At 43.8% G+C, this 23747-nt stretch overlaps 1 protein-coding gene across 1 annotated transcript in view; it reads right to left on the bottom strand.

The window, feature by feature from the left end:
* The window catches only part of Galnt18 (polypeptide N-acetylgalactosaminyltransferase 18), a 297982-nt gene that overhangs the window by 134384 nt on the left and 139851 nt on the right, over positions 1–23747 (bottom strand). Inside the window, 1 exon segment of the mRNA XM_090348146.1 lies at positions 4280–4472. Within this exon segment, the coding sequence (XP_090204272.1) occupies positions 4280–4472 (193 nt within the window).

Below are 23747 nucleotides of genomic sequence, written 5' to 3'. Positions count from 1 at the left end.
TCTACGGGCCATCAGTTCAGCTCCTGCTTCATAGGACACTGCCAGGCTGACTCCTCTATAAGGACATCAGGAGGTATCCACAAGTTTTCCCCTGCTTTACCCTCCATCTCTTCTGTCTGAATGTCCACCTCAGCATGGGCTATGGGATTTAGGTCTGTCTCATGCTTTGCTGGTGTCTGACACATACTAAGTGCTCAGTAAAAAAATTGGTGCATATATTAATGATGCTTACCAACCAACTGGACAGATTATTTTTCTTTTTTGATTATGCCTTGTCTGAGCACATCCAAATGACAAGATGTGTCTTATTACATCTTTCATCACTCAGAAAAGAAGAAACAACAGAAGGAATCAGCCAGAGGAGATGAAAGGAGGCACAGGATCCTGAATACTCCCTCTCTTCTCTAGGATAATCAAACAGATCATCAGGGTCAATATTTAGAAGAACAAAGCTAAGAACACCAAAAGCAGAATCTAAGGACTCCCCTACTTCTGGGGAAGATAGGAGATAACAGAAGGTTTCAGAAAGCTTAGTGGCTCAGGCTTAAGCAATTGCCACATGGCAAGATTCTCTGGAGACTGCTGGTAACATGGAACTTCCTCTTATCCACCTAAGTTCAGTTCTGAGCATTAGCCATATTCAATGCTTTTCTCTGAGCTTTGGTAATAAATCTGATGCACACTAAAAACAGTTTTTCTAAAATGTAGAAGCAAACATTTGTTCCTCTTAAACTGGTCAGCAATCACTCAGTTCTGGGTTAAAGCAGGCCCTCTATCAATTTGTGACAGGGACACAAATTGATACCTCCTGATGGCATAGCACATGAGTTACAGGAACAGATACTATTTCTATACACTGCCTGGGTTCTTATCCTGAGAGCAGCTGTTCTCAGGAAGCTGTGCCTCAGTTTCCTTGTACAGACTAGTAATAGCTCCAAAGGCATGCCTGAAAGGCATGGCTTATGCTGTGTAGAAATATTTTCCACTGCAGTTTGAAGTGGGATGAGAGTCAGATCTTGACTGAGAGTTTCTGAAATTAATTAAACAGGATGAGCCAAACACTAGGCATGTTAGAAGGCAAGAATGTTTTCATGGAAATTAGTAGACAAAGGAAAGCACTGTTCTCCCTAAGCACATGCACTTTTGAGTGGTCCACTAACAGCTGTCTATCTTGGGTATGTGTCTGGCATGTTAGCTGAAATAGAACTGGACAGGACCTTCCAAGTTCACATGCAAAGAGAAACTGCCTGTTGTTAAAGCCACTTGCCCAGAGCCCTCTCTGAGAACTGAGAAGGCTCAGTGGTCTCTGCCTTTATTGGACAGTGTTTTTTTGTCTAGAGGAAGGGCCAACAGAAGTCACCTTGCCTCCCAGGGGAGCCCAGGGAGTTATGGAAGCTCCATAAACTGTAAAGCCCTATGCAGAGGGAAGGGCTTTATGCTCTGATGATCTCAGGAGGAAATTGCAGAATTCTGCCCACCTAGCATCCTTCAGACACCCTCAAACTCCACTGGATGTGACCAAAGGGCTCCACTGTGAGCATGGTAGAGTCAAAATAAACACAGCTGTGGTCCATGGCCTAAAGCCAGATTTGGCATTAGATTGGTTCAGGGCTCAAGTTCAGTTACTTATTCAATTGTGTAACTTCAAACATAACACTCTGTGTGTGTGTGTGTGTGTGTGTGTGTGTGTGTGTGTGTGTGTGTGTGTGTGTGTGCACATGCCAGTACTGGGGCTTGAACTCACGCATGGATGCTATCCTTCAACTTTTTCACTTAAAGCTGGTTCTCTACCACTTGAGCCACAGCTCCATTTTTGGCATCCCCCATTTTTGGTGATGGTTATTAGGAATAAAGGTATCAACAACTTACCTGCTGGTACTGGTTAGGATTACAGGTGTGAGTGGTTCGATCACTCCCTTCTTTTGTTTTTTGGTTTCCTCCACTAGAAATGGGAGGGATGAATTGTAACCTTTCCTGTGGTCACTCCAGTGGTCGATGGGTCAGTGGAAAAGGCAGTCTCAAGTCCAGTCCACCACAGTACTTGCTATTGCTACCACAAGCTGCAGTAAGGGCCACACTCCCTGTTGATTATTTCTTAGTTTCTCTTTCATTTTGAACAAACACGTACTGAGTTTGTCTTTTGTGCTAGATTGGCAGTTAGTGACTCTTATGCTGGCTAAGTTTCCAATTCCATGGAAGATGCTTTCTCTGGAATTTCTGTCTTGTCGACATCAGACTCCCTCATAGCATGCCTCATGGGACATGGTTCTATGACATATAATTAAAGTCACCTTTCTGGTATTGCTGAATCCAACTTCATCTCAACTGGAGCTGTCACAGCCCCAGCCTTCTGCCTCTCCTCTGGGTATGCAGAAGCTTCCTGTCTGTTCTCTTTGCCTCCACCTCTTCCTCCATCATCTGTTATCCCAGAAGCTAGTGGGCCCTTTGACAGTGACAATCTGAGTATGTTACTATTTATTTGCTGTAGTCTTTCCCATGAAGTCCTACCTTGCAGAGTAAACAACACACGTGTCACAACAGCCTACAAAAAGCCCTTCTGTGATTTCCAACTTCAGTTTTTTATCTGAGTCACAATGTTCGGAGCCAAACATTAGGACACTGAGCCCCACCCTGGAAACCCTCGTTTAATTGGTCTGGATGTGAATCTGGCATCTGAAGTTTGTAGATTGCTCAACTGCTCCCTTGTTTCAGCTACACAGGCCAATTTCCTCTTCCTCAAACATGCTGAGCACACTAATGCTCTAGAGAAGAACTTGCCAGTCCCTCTACTTGAACTTTCTTCTTTCTCCCCTACCCTTCCTCCCTTCCTCCCATTCTCTCTCTTTCTTTCTCTTTCTCTCCTTCTTTCTTTCATTCTTTCTATTTCTCTTCCTCTCTTTTTTTTTTGGCAGTAGTACTAGGGTTTGAAATCAAGCCTGATAATCTACACAAGTCTGCCAGGCCATTTTTTGCCTTTTCAGATAGATTCATATATTTTTATTTTTGCCTGCAGCAAAAATGAGCCATAGGATTGTGACCTTGTTAATTATGCCCCCTGAATAGCTGGGATGACAAACAGGTGCTCTGCCAGCTCTGTTTCTGCCCACTTGAAGCCACATGGATTTCTTCCTCAACTTTTCTAGCTCTTCACTCAGGCTTCACCCTCTTTGTAAGACCTGTGACCATCCATCAATGTATGTGAATTAATGCACCTTCTATCTGGCAAATATCATGTAACCTTTTTACTAATTACAATAAAAAATTTAAAAAAAATCCCAATCCTAGTCCAGGAGGTCCTTCTGCCCCTTTGACACTTCATGTTTATCCACAGTGCTCACTACCACCAAATATGCTACCTGTTTGGCTTGCTTATTATCTGTTGCTACCCAACTAGAATGCAAGCTCTGAGCTCTGTAAAGGAATGGATTCTGATCTGCTTTGCACATCACTCCAACCCCATCCCTAGATGAGGTAGGCCCAGAATGAGGACTTCACAAATCATCTTTAAGTGAATACACCATCCTCATTCCCTTTGTAGATCCCCAGGCCTATCTTCTCTAGAGTCAAGTCAGCCTCTCTCTGGGTCAACAACAGAGTCAATTACACAGTATACAGCAGATGCTCGATAAATGTCAGGGGAACTAAATTGAACTCTTCTCTTTAAAATAGCATAGCCTCCAAACCCAGTGATAAAATCTTTCCTGAAAATTCCAGCTAGTTCACTTCGGATTGTAGCTTTAATAAGAACTTTAAAATGAAGAGAAAAAGGGGGGAAAGAAGGTGTGGGGGGGAGCTCACAAAGTTAATGAGATTTTCTCAGCTGTAGTATGTGTCCACATTTTTAATAATTAGGAGTAATAAAAATTCTAACTGAACCTTAAAGGAATATCCTTTGTGGCAAAGATAGAAGTCAAGACAGACTTCTCTGGCGGGTGTAATGACTTGTTAGTCCTGGGAAATGGATGTACCTTAAAAAACTAATTTACAGGGAAAAAATTCTTCATAAAATGCAACTAATTGGGTTAAAATGATATATTAGAGGGAATGCCAGATGATTATAATATCCTTGGAGGGTAAGTTAGGTTATTGAACCTCAAATGGAGGGAAGCTACTGCCATACTCAAAATATAGAGATAGTGAAGTAGGGAGGACAGACCCTGGCTGAAGTGGGCAAGGGGCCCCAGGTCTGACACCCAGTCCAGGCTCTGCTCCATGCACTGTGAAGCCTTATCTCCCCAACAGGCAGGTTGACAAGGGCCCAGTCACTGACTCTGCTCACCCACTGGGTCTGAGGTCAGGCAGGGGCCGGTCGAGGGGCAGGCGATCACTGAGGTAGGCGTTGTAGCCGTAGTACTGGAACTGCTTCAGGGCCATGCGCCGGCCTTCAGGACTGAGCTCCTGGCCCCAGTGTGCAAACAGAGAGGAGTCTGTGAAGGGCTCAGCCTCTGCCTCCTCAGGCTTGGCAGGAGCCTCTGGAGAAAGAAGGGACAAGGAGATAGTGTGTCAGAGTGTATTCCTGAATATGCTCCAACAACCCCTTTCCTCATAGCAGACTTAGATAAAACAATCTTAGCCCCTTCATGGCTGGGTGTTCATACTTCCCAAAGATGCATCCATTCACGAGTCTATTCCTTTATCTAATTAATAGCCACTAGACATAGGATAGAGAAAGCCACCCAGCAGGATTAGCCACAAAGGGGATGAAATGTGTGCCTGGTGCCTCATGTCCCCAGCTTAGACCCTCAGCTTTTTCCTTTCCTGCCAGAGATGCTGTCCAGCTCCTCCACTGGGTCTCTGCTTCTCATTCCTACTGGCATTCATTCCCGACTAGTCCTAAGACTACCTCAACCAGCCTAGAGTCTTCACCTCTGTTCCATCCTGTCTGCATGTCTCCCTTTCCACTGTCTGATCATGTTGAAAACTGGCCCACCCTGTGGCATTTAACTGTCTGTGCTTACCACCAGCCATGGCACCTCCTGCTCACTCTGATTATTCTGCTCACCATGGAGCCTGTCACACACTCTAGATACTGCTGGCTAGATTCCTGATGTGGGTCAGTGACAGCTCATATTTACCGAGGAACTTCTTAAGAACTTGGAGGGGATGTTTTTAACTGTCAAGACACAGGCTTTAGATTCAGTCAGGGATTCAAATTCTTTTCTACCATTGCTGTCTACAAGATCACAGCAAACACTCTCATCTCCCTGAGCTGAATTTATCCCATTTGTGATGTGGGGATCATGATACTACCCACAGAGATCTGTGAGGATTACATTAAATAATGTATATGAAGTTCTTAGATCAGTGTATATCTCAGAACGAGTAAATAATCAATGGTAATTAAAGTTATTTTAACGAGGGAAGGTCATTTAAATGTCTCTTATAGGAGGGTAACAGATCTTGCCAGGCACAACTGACAAGCCACAAGTTCAAAATAGATTCTTGAAACAGGTAGTCAAAGTTTCTAAGGCTAGAAAGTAGAGAAGTTGCCTACTGGATAGTGCCTTTTGTAATCATAAATACATGAGGTAACTAAGAGATGGAGCCCATTCCCTGAAAGAAGGAAGAAACCCAAGAAAGCGGCAATAGCTAAGGATCAGGAGAGGCAGATGTGGGACATCTGAGTGTCCCCTGCATGGACCTAATTTGAATGTGGCACACTTAAAAGAGACAGAAGAGATTGGAGCTATGGAGTACTTCTCTTGGGCTACTCTGGTAAGGGTAGACCTGGGAGGGAGGAGGGTATCTAGTAACAAAGAAGATCTCCACAATCCAGGTCCTTTCGACATGGTGAAGGTACTCCACTGGTAGGAAGCCCTTATCACTGAAGTGTGTAGAGGTTGTTGTGGAACACATTCCACAATTTTGAAATCAAGTAGAGCACACAGATGCTACAGACTTCAGTGAGCAAGAGAAACAAAAAGATATATAAAAGGGATGGGGGGCCAGGAGTTTGGCCTAGTGGTAGAGTGCCTGCCTAACTTGCACAAAGACCCGGGTTTGATTCCTCAGTACCACATACATAGGAAAAAGCTGGATGTTGGGACATTCTCCCCCTCCCTGAATTCTTAGTGTAAGAATGTGCCCGCATCTTGTAATTAGGTCACTAAGCAACACATGCCTGCTTGTGTTGATATGCAAACATCCTACCACCTAGCCTCTACCCCGAGCAAACATCCTACTACCACATCCTACTACTGGACCCCCTACCCCGAGCAGTTCCTATACCCCAACCCCCTCCTGCCTCTCCTGAAGAGGCATATAAACCCCTGTGTGAAAAATAAAATTTGCAGCTTGATCAGGACGCTTGTCTTGTTGCCTTCTTCGTGTCTCCTGTCCCTTTCATTCCTCCCTCTAGGTTCTTGGCCCTAGTTGACATCCTGCTGGACGGGACAGCTTGAAGTGGTGCTGAGGCTCAAGTGGTAGAGCTCTAGCCTTGAGAAATCCCAAGGACAGAGCTCAGTCCAGGACTGGCAAAAAAAAAAAGGGATGGTTAGGTGCTGGCCAGTCTCACTGGAAAACACATGTAAGACACCTCCTCTCTGGTCCTGTTCTCTAACTTGATACATGTGTAACTTGTAGGAAAAGTTTAACAGCCAACACTTACTGAGAGCTCTTCTTCCCACAGATGGATGGACCCTCCTTCTTATCAGTCATCTCTCCCAGATTACTAATATTGAGCAAATGAAGAAAGGGAGCCACAGATAGGACAATAAACTGGCCCAAGTTCACACAGAAGGAAGTAAAGTAGCTGAGATTCAGTCCTAGGAAGTCTACGTGTGTACAGTGCTTTACTAGATCTATAAATCTATACATATCTCCAAATGGTATTTCACCTTGACTACCACTTTTTTTCTTAAAGAACTAAGATAGAAACAAAAGCCATATAATGAATGATTGTTGTCCTTAAGGTACTATGTTAGCTCTCATCTCTTTTGCTGTCCCTTGGTTATCTCATATTGGTATAGTATCTCACTTTGTTATCTGATATATTGGATATATTTGTATTTGGTTATTTGAAATTTGATAGGGAAGGGGGGAAAACAACATGAGGGGTGGGGGGGGGGGGAGGGAGATGGGGACCAAGACATGTGAAAGGGTATCAATGTATGTGAATTAATGTACCTTATATCTGGCAAATATCATGTAACCCTTCTATTACTTACAATAAAAATATATGAAAAAAAGAACTAAGGAAAACTGAAATTCACCAAACAGATCAGGATATACTGAGGAATAAAATGTTAATTGTGCATGTATTTCAAAGACAAAACAAAAGTTTTAGGCCTGTGAGGGACCTGCCCAAATATCCTACTGAGAACTGGGGTGCCCTTGCTCATCCTTTTCCCCTAAAGGGTGTATTTAAAGGGAAGCAGACTTGTATGATCTTGAAGGTCCTTGTTATCTCTAAAAGGATGTATGACTCATTCTTTTGGAGTAGGAGGGTAGTAAAAATCTAAGTCAGTGAACCAACTGAATCATATAATATTTAAAAGAAATGTAGTTTTTTATTGCTCTCAAATGCCTAAATGGATATTACCAAGTAAAATGAGATCAGTTAATGAAAAAATTATGATTTACAATTAGACCTGTGTTACATAATAATATATTACAAACATATTGAAGTCCTGGGTTATAGTACCACATGTCACTACAATGTTACTCAGTTTGAATACAAGTGACAGTGAACTTAAACTCAATGTGTCCTCAAAGAAGAAAGCTCCATGTTTGGTATATTCTTGCCAAGAGCCAAGCACCACACCAGTTGAGTTCTTATCTCTCTTCCTCCTCCTGGGATGGAATCCAAGTAGGCAGGGCCATCCCTGCTGTTTCTTTGGTTTATAGGAGCATCATAATTATTTTAAAATAAATTGCTTAATAAATTATCTATGTGGCTACTTAAGAGACATGAGAAGTCCAACATACAAAGGCAAAATAATGCCAACCATTTGTCCAATGCCATCCATTTGTCAAGTATATTGAACCAAGATCTGGTCTCCAAACTGTACATTCATTCCTCTACAACAGGGGTGGCCCCAGTTATGATCCATTACCTACTACCTACTTTTGAATTGAAACTGTACTGAAACATCATATCCATGTGTTCACAGTTTAGCTATGGTTGATTGTAGCTACAAGAACAAGGTTGAATAGGTATTATGGTCCAGGACGGTGAAAATATTATCTAGTCATTGAGAAAAAAAAAACCAACAACAACTTGCCATCTCTACTGTTACAGGCTGGAATATGAAAGGACCACCACAGGCACATGGGATAACCATTTGGTCATCAAAGAGTAGTGCTAATTTGGGGAGGTTTGGGAAATTTTAGGAGATATGATTTAGATGGAGGAAGCAGAACATTTGGAGCATGTCTTAGAAGAACATATCCCATCCTCAGTCTCCCTCTGCTTGTACTCAGCTTCTTTACAACATGTGATCAATAGCTTCTTTGTTCTATATTCCTGAAACATGGTGTTCTTTCTCACCATGGGCCCAGAATTAACAGAGCCAAGCACTAGGGATTGAAATCTCTGAAATCATGAACAAATCATTAATCTATTTTCCTTAAGGTATTGCTCCAGGTATTTTTTTTTTTGTCGCAGCTATAAAATTGACAATGCCCTCTTCTTCCAGTGACTTTCCACATCTCTAGGTATAGAAGACAATGTTCCTTTTGACATCTGTGAGTTCCTTTGGCCAGATGATCAGAACTCTACCAGTCTTACTCTCATCTCTACAAGGGCTCTTGTTTCAAACCCCAGGGCAGCTCACATCAAGCCTTGTCTCCCTTGAGGTTGGAGTCTTTCATTGCTTTTGTGTTTCTCACCTCTCTGCCAGGCCTTTCCTAAGCATCAAGGGCTCTTCCCAGTATTCCTCTTGCACCCATCTATACATTTTCCTATTTATCTTGCTTGTTTTCTTTCCCTGACAGGAATATGAGTTCTTAGAGGTCTGGAATTTGCTTGGCTGAATCAGTGGTCATTACAACCACATACCCAGTAGGTGCTCAACCAACAGTAGAAAAATGAATAAACAGATGTTATTGCTGGCAGAGTGGCCATCAGTAAGTCCTTGCCTGCTGGGAACTTCCAGGGATGAAAGTGGACTAGAATCTGGGCCAGCAGGAGCATGTAGTATGAAGGTACTGCTGGGGCAGTAATGGTCAATCTTCTTAGTTCACTTAAGCAAATGATTGTGTATTGTCAAGCAGACTAACAGTACATTCTTAGATGCTCTCAGGGAGGGCGTAGAATATGTCCCTGGTAGATAACCTTCACTGCCTTGGTAAATCTTTCGTACCAGAGAATGATTTGTAACCTCTTCCAAGTATCCACTCTATCATTCTCTCTCTTTCCCCATTCTCACACACAAGGGCTCAGAATCAGAAAGAACCCACTGGAGTCTTCAAACTTCCTGCTTCCCAGGAGCCAAGAATAGAGGGCAGTGCAGTAGAAAGAACCAGTACCTCTAGAAAACCAACCCAATATGCCTTTATGGTGTGTTCAATCAAACTACAGAGCCACAGAAGACTGGGTGGCAAGCCACATGGTCCCTTTTTTTTCCTGACCCAGGTATTCCCAAAGTTCCATAGATATGCCATTTTTTTGGTTTTGTTTTTGTTTTTTTTGGCCAGTCCTGGGGCTTGAACTCAGGGTCTGGGCACTGCCCTTGGGCTTTCTCAAGGCTAGTGCTCTTTCACTTGAGTCACAGCGCCACTTTCAGCTTTTTTTTTTCTGTTTATGTGGTACTGGTGAATTGAACCCAGGGCTTTGTGTATGCTAGGAAAGCACTCTACCACTAGGTCATGTTCCCAGTCCTCCTACCTATTCTTCTAAGACTCCAAAATCTCCAAGATGCTCATTACAGAGCCATAGGGAAGTAAGCAGACTGTTGCGAGGGCTCTCCTGAGAGGATGCTAACCACTCCTTAAAGAGAATAATTGCAAAGCAAGATACTTATGACATCAACAGGAAGAAAAGCTGATTTGATTTACACCTCTGGGAAACTGCCTGAGAGACTTGGGATGTCATTTCAGTCTACATCTGGGAGACATAACTTGGTCACTCCTATCCAGCGGCACCCTAGTGCTTACTGTCAGACATGCCCACAAAAATGTGGACCCCTTTTATGAGATTAGTAACAAGTACATGTAAGCAAATTTGTCCTGGGTGGTTTATTTATTTATTTTTTCCTTTGTGGTGTGCAATGAAACCTGGAGTTTTGCACATGTAGAATAGTGTTCCCCACCAAGTTACCTTCCTAGCATAAGCCAGTCTATTCCACACCAGACCCATTCTGGGTATTGAAATACAAAGATTCCTCAAACATATTCCCTGCTCTTGTGTAGAATCTGACAGCAGCAAAGACAACAGGTAAAGAATGTGAGAAATGCTATGATGGGGGGAGGGCTATAGAAAATCTCCTATGTCCCTGAAGGGGAAGGAAGGGGACATAAAAAGTTTCCTACAGGAGAGGATGCCTGTGTGTGATGACAGAATAAAACAAATCAGACCAACAATTCACTCTCAGGAAGGGAATGACATGTAGGGCCAATGAGAATAAAGAGGCAAAACAGGAAGAGCACGAGGTGGGGGCTGAATGCTACTGGACCCATGCTGTGCAACCAGGGAAACAGAACCAGCCTTTCAGGGTATATGTGGGCCTAGGGCAGGCAGGGGATGGGAGAAAGGAGAAGCACAGTGAAGACTGCAATCCTTAGCTGTGGACGGTGGAAGAGGTCTATAATTCTAGCACTTGAGAAGCTGAGGCAGGAGGATTACACATTTAGCCCACCCTAGATGACTCAATAAGACACTATATCAAAACAACAATAATGACTTCAAGACTAGAAGACATGGGATGCACCAGTGTGTGAAACTGCAAGCATGCATCCCAAAGCCCACAAAAGGTATTGTACTAGCTGGCAAAGCACATTATTTGAGATCTCACCTTAGGTGTCTGAACTGCAAAACTTCTGCTTTTTGAGCTGATCCCCTAGGAGAGTGAACCCATTCCGATTGCACTGTCCCTGCCAAGCAGCAAGCCCAGGCTTTTCCTACCTCTCCTGGCCTGAACACAGGAGAACATAGTAGCGCAGAGACAGTATGGAGCTTATTGTTCCGTTCACACAAATCCCTCCTGAGGACAGCCCCATTTGTGTCTCTCTCTAGACACTCTGAGGGTCAGAGGAAGTTCAAGTGGGGCAGCCACCTAGTTGGTATGTCCTGATGTGGACCAGCTTCTATGTGTGAAATGACTTTATAGAGTCAAATGGCTGCTGCTCTGAGATCTTCCAGGTACCTCTGCTCTTCAGATACTCTGGACCCTTTCCATTTCATCAACCAGCACCGCAAAACTTGCATACATGGCTGGACATCTGTGAGATTCTTATCTTGAATTAACTGCCAGAAAACCAGAGGTGGCTATGTGGCTCAAGTGGTAGAGTGGCTAGCCTTGAGCCGAAGAGCTCAGGGACAGCACCCAGCCCAGAGTTCAAGCCCCACAACCAACCAAAAAGAAAAAAAGAAAAAAAAGTTGCTTGCATGGTCCTGAAACCCCAGGACCCTGCTCTGTGCCACACAAGCATCTCTGTTGATTGGTTGGTGCTTGTGCCTTGGTTGCTCGTCAAGTCTATTTTTACTATCACATGATCAAGCCCTTCCTGTGTTGGCCCCTGTGAATAGAGGGATGGGCTTTGTCTAACGCTCAGTTTATCAGATCTATATGTTAAGACCTCCTCTGCATTTTTTATAACCTGTTTTCCAGAAAGTTCTACTGATGAGCTTATGGCACACCTAGGAAAAACCACAGTGGTATCAGAAAAATCCCACAGAGCCTGACCTACAGTCCCCAAATGATAGTGGAATATTAGATCCATCCTGACAACCTCCGCACTAATTCTCCGAGACAGGAGAGAAGTAGGGCAGGAAAGGGCTTGCAAAGCCTTGAGCAGCTAATGCAACAAAAAGCCATACCTCCAAGCCTTGTCTCTGGCTAATCAGCCAGGCACGAGGAGCACATCTGGATACCCTGCCAAGTCTTTTGAGGCTCTCAAAGGCACTCATGCTCAAGGAAGGAAAGTTACCTGTATGAAGCTGGCTCACTTAGCTGGCAGCCCAAACACAGGACTAGCCTGACTGTGAAGGTCTTGGCAGTAATGAGATCCTGAGATAGAGTGAGAACATAGGGTCTCGAGTGGAACAGTAGAGTGCTACTCGGTCTTGTCTCATTCTTTCTTCCTATCTTCCTGAGGACCAGGTCACAGTGAACTACATTGTCAGGAGTTGAACTATTCTAGCTTTTAATCAGGCTTGCAGATCGAAATCTAGAGTTATAATGGCTTTTAGGGGAAACTACAGAAAAGTTAATAGGTCAGATCTCATGCTCAGCAGACTCCAGTCCCTGTCCTTGCTTCTTGGGTTGTGTAACTGACAGTGGGAAGGGTCCTGATATACTGGTGCTGCTGGTGGTTAGAGAGGTTTGGAGATCCCATGTAAGGGCTGGGCTTGGTCTTCCAAGGAAGCCAGATGGGGCTACTTACAAGATGCAACTCACACAGCCAATCAGCAGCCCACTGCCCATATTAGGTGGTGCATCAATAGGACTGACTTTCCCAAGAAGCAGATGGAAGCTTCTTGTTTCTTGTCACTATTTGTTTCTCTGTAGTAGAGGGGGACAGCTAAGAAGGCTCTCAGCCAGGTGAGGTGGGGACCCTGCTTTGCCCTGCAGCTACTGTCTTGCAACCACTGCTATTTCTGTTCCTGCCCTCAGACGTTGCCCCATGCTGTATCATTGGGAATTAACTGATGAGATCTAGCAGCCAGCGACTAGAAGAAGCAGGAAAAAACAGCCTCACGGTTTAAGTCCTAGGTAGCTGCCTGCCCTAGGCTCCCAGTGCCCTACGCCTGATGTTTATTGGTGGGAGAGACTGGTGAACCTGCTTCTTGATCCTCTTTCCATGATGGGGACTGTCCTTTCTCTACTGCTAATATTCAAGATCTCTGGACTACAAGATTCCCTTCTCGCCTCCATTGTCTCCCTTGTGAAATGCAATTGGGCAGGAAGAGTGGGAGCATGGCAGCACATTAGCTTTAGATACAGGATAACATCAAATAAAGGAGTGGGACTTGATGATATCTTGGGTAGAATTCTAATATTACTAGTCTGGTTATTCTAATTATCATCATCTGTGTGTGTGTGTGTGTGTGTGTGTGTGTGTGTGTGTGTGTGTGTGTGTGTGTGTGTGTGTGTGTGTGTGTGTTGGTATGGGTCATGAATTCAGGGTGGTGGTCTTAACTTTTTCACTCAAGGCTGGTTCTCTATTACTTGAGCCACAGCTCCACATCCTGCTTTTTAGTGATTAATTAGAAGTAACGGTCTCACAAACTTTCCTGCCCAGGCTGCCAAGAATCATGATCCTCATATCACAGACTCTTGAATAGCTAGGTTTATAGGTATGAGTTACTTGTGCCCAGCTCTAAGAATATTTGTGTTTTTTATTTGCTCTTTACCTTAAAAATAACATCCCTAAAGTATTTAGATACAGCAACATTCACCAAATTGAAATATCAATTTATAATTTTTTTGCCAATCCTGGGGCTTGAACTCAAGGCCTGTGCAGTATCCTTGGACTTTCTCCACTTGAGCCATGGAACCACTTGCAGTTTTTTTCTATATATGTGGTACTAAGGAATTAAATCTGGGTCTTCATGCATGCTAGGCAAGCACCCTACCACTAGGCCAAACTCCCAACCCATCCCAATTCAATACTTTGTTTTGCTAGTCCTGGGGCTTGAACTCAGGGCCTGGGTGCTGTCCTTAGACACATTTTGCTCAAGGATAGTGGTCTGCCACCTGAGCCACAGCACTACTTCCAGCTTTTTCTGTGTATGTGGTATCCAGGAATCGAACCCAGGGTTTCACAAATGCTAGGCAAGCACTCTACCATGAGGCTACACTCCTGGCCCTCAATCCAATAATTTTTAAAAGCTTTTCATCAACTTTTGAAATGGGGTACTGGTTTACTTGGTATTAAAAGGGCTAATTAAATGTCCACAAATGTATATTTCTCCCATTATCTTTCAGTGAATTCTTTGCCTGTTGACTTCCTACAGGTATGAAGTTAATATTGTTTCTTCTAAGGAGTCTTCTTGGCCTCTCCAGAGAAACTCAGGCTATCAGAAATGTTAATAAAGGGGAGATTCAGCCTGAAACCTTGCCTTCAGCATGGCCTCTGCTGTGTGATCCCCACAGTCCAGGGTGTTGTCTCCTCCATCCTTTCCCAAATACCCAGTCTAGGTCCACATTGTATCCCTGGCATTGGTTCTCACCAAAGCAAACCCTCAGACCTGTGGGCAACAGCAGCCTGAAATGCAGAAAAGTTTAGCTGACTCATTTCAAGCCTCAAGCCTCTGTTATTTTTTTTTATAAAATGGGGCAGTATTTATGCTTTACCTAGAGGGAAAGGAGGACCTTTGTATATCATGGTGATGGTTCCTAGGCCCAATGAAGTAAGACCTTTGACCTCCAATGTGGCTGTGCTGGAAACTTTCCAGATCACATTAAATCCCTTTAGGTATATTTGGAAGAGCAGAGGATCCCTCATTTTTGCTTCAAGAAGTGCAGAGGTTGAAGATCTTTGCTGGTATTACTACCGTAAGGCTCTCTCTCCCAAGACTCCATAATTGATAAAACGAAGAGCTGACATCTGACAGGAAGGAGCTTGAGATAAAGGGGAAAGAAAGAACACCAAGAGTCTTAGGTCCTACATCATTAAGCCCTGTGGCCCAATGACTTAATTCTTGGAGGCAGAGGTGACCGACTAGATTTAGCTGTCACCAGCTCCTAAAGAGTACTGCAGAAGGAAAAGACGCTTCCAAAGGGCGCCTCTTCCCTAGGCAGGGTGCTCTACAGGAAGATGAGGTTCTCTACTGCAACGCTAAAGGAAAGCTTTGCCAGCCTGTGAAACCCCTGGGTTTGTTAGGCCCTGGACTGTCTGTGTGACCTTCAGTATGCTTTTAAATATATCTGAAACTCAGCTTACTTATCTGATTGCTCAGGATCCTAACATGCATTCTAAGTTTGTTGCAAAGAATGATGAACATTAGCAAGGCCTTAGCAAGCCCTGGTGATGGTCAGACCCATTAAGTGGGATTGTTTTCTACAAGTGTAACAATTGACCACTCAAGGACATAAGGGATCACAGATTTATTATCTTACCATTTTTAAAAGTAAGAGCATGACAGAGATATGACTGGGATAAGATCAATGTGGGTCAGGACTGATTCCTCCTGGAGAGAATCTGTTTCCTGACCCATCTAGTTTTGAGTGGCTGCTGTGTTTCTGACCCTTCAGAGCTGACAGCAGTGTGTCAAGGTCAAGTCCTTCCCCAACACAGCTCTGCCTCCCTCTCCTATGACCTCACCACTACATTAGCCCACATGGGTAACCACCTCCGTACTACCTACAGCCTGACCTCCCCTTTCTATGCACAGTTCCTAGAAACATGCTGACAAGCACATCTCTAGATAGATAGCCATTATCCTGCCAGCACAGTCAGAACTTGATCATTTGGTTTTTCCTGAGTATCAGAAGGAGATTCTAATACTTTCTTTTCCCTGAGGCCTATAGTGAGACAGCTGTAGCTGATGTTTATTGAGGCCACCATATGCCAACACTACTTTTAAGTAAAGTGTTCCTCAATATGCACAAATACCACCTGGATCACTAGGTAAGATTTTGCCAGGGCTGCATCCAGGGACTCAAAAAGAAGAGATCACCGGAGGGCTGCAAATAGCCCTCTGTGGAAGCTGTAGAAGGACCCCATCCCTTCCACCACCCCAAATCTGCTGCCACTATGGTCTGTTTCCTCTATGCAGTAGCTAATGGACAGCAACGGGAAGCCTCCGCTTTGTACTATCACCTTCCTTTCTTGCTATGAATTTCCCACTGGCTACAATAGAGCCACTCAGGTTCCTAGCTGGCTCCTGACCTGGGTTCTTCCTCCTGCTGCTGTTTTCTGAGTGTTGGCATGTGGCTGTCTCAGTTCATCCTTCAAAATTCCTTAAAGCTGCTGTTCTGTTATTTGTTGTTACTTATTGCAGTGGGAGGTGTTTCAGAACCCTCTGAAAATCTGATGAAAAACATGGACCATTTCCTCCCACTAAAAAAAAAAAAATGCGGCCGGGAATTTGGCCTAGTGGTAGAGTGCTTGCCTAGCATGCACAAAAACCCGGATTTAATTCCTCGGTACAACATACATAGAAGAAAGCTGGAAGTGGTGCTGTGGCTCAAGTGCTATAGAGCTCTAGCCTTGAGAAAATCCAAGGACAGTGCTCAGGCCCTGAGTAAAAGCCCCAGGACGGGCAAAAAAATGCCCGTCTGCATTCAATTTCACAGGAGCCATGGCAGACAGTACAATGGGAAGCAAGTAGTGGTAGGATCTTTTTTGTTCATCAGTACCAGGAGTAAATATTTTAGGTTGGCAGGTCATGGGTCTCTGTCCAACCACCTAGCTATAAGAAAGCATATAGCTGCATGGGTGTAGCCAGGTTCTATGAACCTATATAAAAGCAGGCAGAGGATCTAATTTCACCATGTGCTGAAGTATGCTTCATATAAAGCTGTAGTAGACTACAGATCTGGTTGCTTTACTTATAGATAGATGAATCTTAATTACTCAGTGCTTCAGTTTCCTCTGCTGTAAAATGGTGAAAGCAGTGCCCACATCAGAGCTGCAGTGGGAAGGAGGGGGTGACTATATACATAGTATGTGAACAGCACCTGGTACACAGTAGGTCAACAAAAATGTGAGCTAGGAGTTGGAGGTTACAAGCCTCCAACTCCAGGACACAGCTTGGGTATATGTTCACATGGATGATTCACTCTGGCTTCCTTGGTATCAGCTTCATGGGGTACAACTTTACCTCACTGTGCTGGAGCCCAGGGAAGTTTGCGTCAGACCCACTTGGGAAGGAAAACAAGCAATTACATTCTTGAAGTCCAAGTCACAGAGAACAGATCCAATGCAAGGGTCCTGGAATCAGTCCCACTAACTAGGAAGAGTCTCTAGATTAAGAGTCAAGGAAGGTGGCACAGACTTGTCAAGAATCCAGAAAACATTACAAGGGTCTTAGGAAAAGTACAGTGCTCCCAGTAAGATACCTGGCTCTATGAATTGATCCCTGCAAATAGAGATCCCTCTCCTGCCAGGCTGGCCCTGTGGTATACCATACCTGACTTCTAAGTGTGGCAGAGCTTACCACAGAGATGGACAATGAAGGCAGAATAAGCCAGAACTTGTTGTGTAACACACTCATTCATAAAGAAAGGAATGGTCTGATTAGAAGTCATGTAGAATAAAAGCTACTATTAAAGAAAGCATCCAAGATTTTACAGTCTTAGCCAACCACATAAAAGTACATGTGAAAAACTCATTTCAGGGAGTGACAAATGTATGTATCTTAGAAACCAGGATTTATATGTGCCATTACTTGCTACTTTAAAACAACCCTTTAAACTCAGAATTCTGCCTAGGAGATATAATGAACTCTGAAGCACATCCCATCATTCTCCCCAACCAAGAGCTGACAGCCTGGAGCTCAACACTGGATTTCTAAATATATACCTCACTGTTCCCACATAAAAAAGCATTTCCACATATCACTTCCCTGGAATGAACCCACCAGACCAGTCGTACACAGGAAGCGCACAGAGGAAATGGCTGGGCTCCATAGGGAGAAATTTAAAATTGGGACTCTTTGAAACTGGGCAGTCTGACTGCTCTGTCACGATTCCAACCAAAATGCTAGGATGTGCCACCTTGTCCTTGGCTTGAGAAACATGTTACCTGCCTGAAGTAACTCAAATCCTGTGGTGTTCTCCTCTGGAATATGACTGCACCCTTTGTTCTCTGAGAACTCTGGGCTCTCAGACTTTCCTGGGAACCTACTTATTTCCAGAATCATTCTTCTGATCTTAAAGGGAGGTAGCTTATAGAGAACAGGTTCTCAAGCATCAGCAGGTATTGGACTCACCAGAAGGGCATGGTAGATTCTAGACCCTGGCACTCATTCTTGCTCCCCTACCCCAAGTCTCTCATCCAGCTGGTTGGGGTGGGGGTTGGGGATCTTCATTTCTAGTATACTATAAAAGGATCCTAAGTCTGAAGTCTACAGTCCCCACTCAGAACCACAGAGGTGGAAGAAGAACGCTAGACTGGACGTCATGGGCTTCCTCTCTAGGCTTGGCTCTCGGTTCACTCACTGCAGTGCTGGGCAGGCCATTCCTTACCTTACACCTGGACTTCTCTCCAGGACACACAAGGCAATCACTCCAATCCTTTCATGTCCTCAAATGTCTTGATCCCAAGGTGGCTCAGCTCACCGATTGTGGCTCGCATGCCATTGGTACCTTTCACTTAGAAGCAGAGTGCTTCCAGGTTCATCTCCCTCATGTTATAAATCAGTGAAATCCCAGAGTAGTTGAATGTCATTCTGGAAGCCATCCAATTAAGATTCCCTCATTCCTTACTCAGTGATCCTTCTGCCACCCACAAGGCTGGATGATTGCACAAATATTTTCAGTACTTAGAGGAAGCCAACTCAGAGCCTAAATCCTAGGCAAATGGCAAACCTCCTCTCTTGAGCACTCTGCCAGGTGTCTGGGATAGATCAACAGGAAGCTTTTGCAACTTTTGGTTCAGGTAGTCAGGAAGCTTCCCATCACAGACCGTGGGATTACCAACTCAGACTCAGGACAGAAAGAGGAGTTCCTATTCTGTGCTATTCAGCTCTCAGTGGCCACACACACACACACACACACACACACACACACACACACACACACACACACACACCCATCTACAGCATACCAAAAGGCTTATCCTGAGAACAGATTCCTCTTAGTCTCAAGCAGCCACTCACTGCATGTAGCAAGACCATTAAAAATGTGTCATTTCAAAGACGAGAGAAGAATACTTACAAAAACAAACTTGCCAGAAGAAATATTATGGGGCTCCACTCTTGTTAAGTAGCAAGTTACAGCAGAGAAGGATTAAATATGAGTCAAGGCCTGGAGAATGTAGGGTCTGTTCGCATGGTCCTGAGTGACCCCAGTGGGGCTGCCTGAGGCTGAGTGTGCCTTGGTTCTCAACAGTTGTTGGTCACCAGGCATCTTTTCTTGACAGTCCCCAGTCATAAATCTCCCAACCCAGCAGCCAGGACTGTATTATAGCATAGAAAAGTGGATTTGTCCTTCCAAAAAAGTTAACAAACAAGCCCTCCCATTCCAGGCCCTGGCAGGATAAGAAAAAGCTTTGAATCCATGTCAAAGAAGCCATCAAAGGAAATAGGCCATTTTCAAACAAAATCCATTTCTTGAGCATGACAGTGAAAATATTTATCACATGAAAGATGTGAACCCCTTATGATGTCTGAACAATCTGTGTTAGGAATGCAGTACGTGTCTGGTGAGATGTGTGCAGAACCCATTATGCCGATGATATTGAAAGGGGGTAAAATTAGTCTGAAATATTCTTAATTTACCAACCCAGTTATATTGCATGGGCACCCGGGGCAGAGGAAAGAGGCAGGAATAGCCTGTGGCCAGCAGAATAAGCAAAGGTCTAAGCAACTCTGCATGCCCAGGGCACAGTGAATAAGGTCCCAGGCTTATCTGTCTTTGTCAGCCAGGAGCTTTGAAAAGCAGCCACACTGACACCTCATGCACAAGGTCAGACAAAGCTTCTTCAGCAGGTCTGGAGATTATCCAGAGTCTGAACTTTCTTCTATAATCATGGCATTGTGCTCTACAAATGTATTTTCACAGTGAATAATAAAGGCTAGGAAAAAGTATCAGAAGGGCAAGTAAGCCTTCCTGTGAGGGCCAAGGTCTCTCCGTTTATGGCCCAAGGATGGATGCTCTGCTTAGAGACCCTGTAGTCCCAAGGATTCAAAACTCACAAGATTTTTTATGACAATGGCTCCAAATTCCAATGTGTGCGCAAGAATTCACCTGGCAAGTTATTAAAAATCCTAGATCACTCTGCAGTGCCCCAACCCTGAAGAGTAACGATTGATGAGTTATAAAAAATTAGTTCTCTCAGACAATGACAGTTGCTGGTGGGGTTGTGGAGAAAAAGGAACCCTACTACACTGCTGGTGGGATTGTAAACTAGTTCAGCCACTGTGGAAAGCAGTATGGAGGTTTCTTAAAGAACTGAAAATTGACCTTCCCTATGATCCCGCCATACCACTCCTAGGCATCTATCCTGAACATCATAACCCAAGATATGATAAGGAAAACTGCTCAGCTATGTTTATCTCTGCACTATTCACAATAGTCAGTCGATGGAAACAATCTGGATTCCCTAGTGCAGATGAACGGATACAGAAAATGTGGTATATATACACAATGGAATTCTACATAGCCAACAGACAAGATTAATTAATGGCATTTGCAGGAAAGTGGATGAATCTAGGGCGAATCATGTTGAGTGAGACAAGTCAAGGCCAAAGGAACAAAAGGCACATAGTATCCTTAATATGTGGCTATTAGATCAAACAGTACAAGAGCAAGGACTCAATATTTGTGTACCCAATGCTATGGACATTGTACTGGAAATATAAACACAACTACATAGAAATAAAAACTTATGACTCTATAGACATAATGTCTTATTACATAGATTAATATGTATATATGACATACAAACCCTCAGCCTAATTTTAATTATGTTGTAAAATCTAAGTGCCAGTGATTGTATATAGAGATTCCCTTTTTGAATACTTGTTTGTTAAATACATCATTTGAAATATGATGTAAAAATCAGTTAATAAATTCTTTAAAAAAAAGGCATTAGTTCTCCTGGTTTGACAAGGTCCACTAAAAACCCTTCAAATCTCAAATACAAAGCAACTCTTAACATCTCATCCCCCTAAACAAATACTGTCATCTCTTCACATATCATAAATGTTAAACTGGAAAATATATTGTGTCTTCTCTTAGATAGAGTAATGTATTGGCATCATTCTCTTTCCAACAGCCTTTGGGAAGTTGAATTACTTAAAACTGCAACATTTTTGAGCACTGTAATGTTTTATTGTCCCTACTTCAGCATCAAAAGCAAAGACATGGGGACGCTGAGATGTTCTCAGGTCAAGACAGATCCTGTTCAGGACCTGAGCTGGGATAGTCCCCAGACCACAGATGCTAAGTGCGCTCTTCCTGCCTGCCTGTCAAGCAGTTCTTACAAATAGCCACATCGGCTTTTAAGGTTCAGTCTTTTCTATAGACCACAAACTCCCCAGATGTTTGTGTTGAGTGTTCCTTAGAACACACTTAGAAAAACACTTTAAAAAAACCCTCCACCCAGTTCTGCTGCAATGACAGCTAGCACTGGAGCTGTAGAAATGTTGCTAGGGAGAAAAAAAATCCAATTCAAATGGAGTGGTGGAAGACCACAGCCTGTTCCTTAAGAACTGCTTTCCTGAGTCACCTGCTGACAAGATTCTTAGGGGTAGGTATTTTTAAAGCGGGAGTCCAGAAATCTTGGTTACCTCTCCATTGAAGAATGGCTAGCTTAGTAAATACCCATTTCATATGGGGTGTGGTACATTCTAGAGATGGCTAGACAGCACAGACACTGCAAAGGGTTAGAGAGACAAGTTCCAAAAGTTCCTTGACTTGAGGCTCAGCACTCCATGGACACAGGTATGCTATAGTGGTACATCACTACTCTGGGCTGACTGGACTGGCTGGCTAGATGGATGGTCACACAGACAGATGGTCAGACAGCTACATCCAGATCTTGGCAGAAAGGGCATGCCAATTATACCTACTGCCCTTGGAGGGGCAAGGGCTGAATACAACAGTCTAACCATACCACTAAACAGCTGAATAGTTTGTAGTATTGTTTTGGGGTCTTTGAGGACCAAGAAATGCTGCCAGAGTTGCTGTAAACACAAAGGAGCAAGCCTGCTTTCTAGCCTCTGTGAACGTCTCAGACAGTGCAGAGCTAATGAAAGCCCAGAGCCATGATCTCAGACTGCAGGGACTTCACAGAGGGAGTAGATAAAAGGCAGTGGGACAAACAGGAAAACTCGCCTCTTATTATAAAGGGCTCTAATGCTCTATGGAACATTGTATCCATGTATAAGCATTTTCATTATATCTATGTATAGGTATCTCCTTCCTCAGAAGCCCAGGATTTGCCCCAGGAGCCCATAGAAAGTCCTGGAAACAAGAACAATAGATGACAGGTATGAGACCTTGTGGGAATTACTGGAGATGCTAGGAGCTCTCTAAGGCAGAGGGTGCTTTATTCACCTTTAGATCCACTATATCGCTACCTAGAGCTGGTTACCTAGACCCTGTGGATCAGATCTGCAGATGCTAACTGGAATGATATCTGCAAATGCTTTAGCACAGGGAGCAGCACGCAAAAAAAAGGTCTTTGTAGGACCATGCTATCCTAGCTCTTTTTCTGTTGTTACAACTGAATTTCAGTGCCTAGGTAATTTGTAAAGAATAGAGGTTTGCATAGATGATAATTTTGGAGGCTGAAGAGTTTAAGGGGATGGTGACATCTTGGTTAGTGGGCATCCTGAATAATCCAGGACAACGGCCCAAATGACTCTTACAAAAAGGCTCTTATGATAATGAACCTGTTCTCTCCACTCTTCATTTATCTACTCATCTAGAAACAAATTAATCCATTTGTAAGGCCAGAGTTCACATGACCCATCCATCTCCAAAGGTCCCACTTCTCACCACTGCTTCATTGGAGACTAAGTTTCCAGCTTGGAAACATTCAAACCACACCAGGAAGCTGAGACCTAGAAAGGTGAAATGTGTCCTTTGGGGATACCCAGCAAAATAAAGCATCTGAACTCTGGAGTGTATTTCTAATGTTGTTCCCTGAATAGTTGATCCATGAGCCCTTTGGTTCCTGCTCTGATCTGGCCCTGACTGGATATTTGTTTGACAAATAAAACAGCATTGTAGCCTGTTTCTTCCATTAGAAACTCAGTTTTCCAGGGCCATGAAGGGCCTAACAAAGAGATGGTCCTAGAGTGCAAGGGATGAGATGGAGGCATAAGGAGAGCCACAGGGGGCCTCAGCAGAAAGACACTTGCAGGAAGCTATTTGTGCTTCTTTTAGAGTTTGTTTGCAAGATAAGTAGGTTTCTTTGGAGAGGACAGCCAGGGAAGAATGGGTGATCTATCTCACACTAGGAACAGCTGATAGTAACCAATTCCAATGGGAGGATAAGGCTCAGCTATCTGGATGACAACCACATCTCCCACTGTTCTGAGCTGCCAGGCTGGGGAGAAAGGGAGGGATCCCAGGGCCCAGTGCCAATGCTTGGCCTTCAAGACTCCCTGGCTCAGGGTAAGAGGGATCACATGATGAAAGGAGCACAGCAGGGTCAGTCTTTCCTCACTCTCTTCCCCCAGGCCCGATGTATTTCTCAGAGCTGCCCTTTTCTATCTCCCGTAAATCAAAAGGAAGTCAACTCAAGGTTTAGAGAGAGGAGGGAGTTGGAGAACACATCAAACTGTGAGCAGTTATTTCTAGACTGTGTAACGGATGATGAGATTAGTGTTATAATGGAAAAACAATAACAAATAACACTTTGAGGGCTTTTTGAGCACTATTGAATACAAAAAGTAGAGCAAAGATAGGTCTCTTACATGTTGAGTCTAGTTGCAGTGATTAAAATGTAGACTGTGCTATGTTTATAAA

This window comes from Megascapheus bottae, chromosome 16, assembly GCF_031878675.1.
Source record: "Megascapheus bottae isolate mThoBot1 chromosome 16, mThoBot2.hap1, whole genome shotgun sequence".
NCBI classification, from domain to species: domain Eukaryota; kingdom Metazoa; phylum Chordata; class Mammalia; order Rodentia; family Geomyidae; genus Megascapheus; species Megascapheus bottae.
This window is presented reverse-complemented; position numbering and strand designations above follow the sequence as displayed.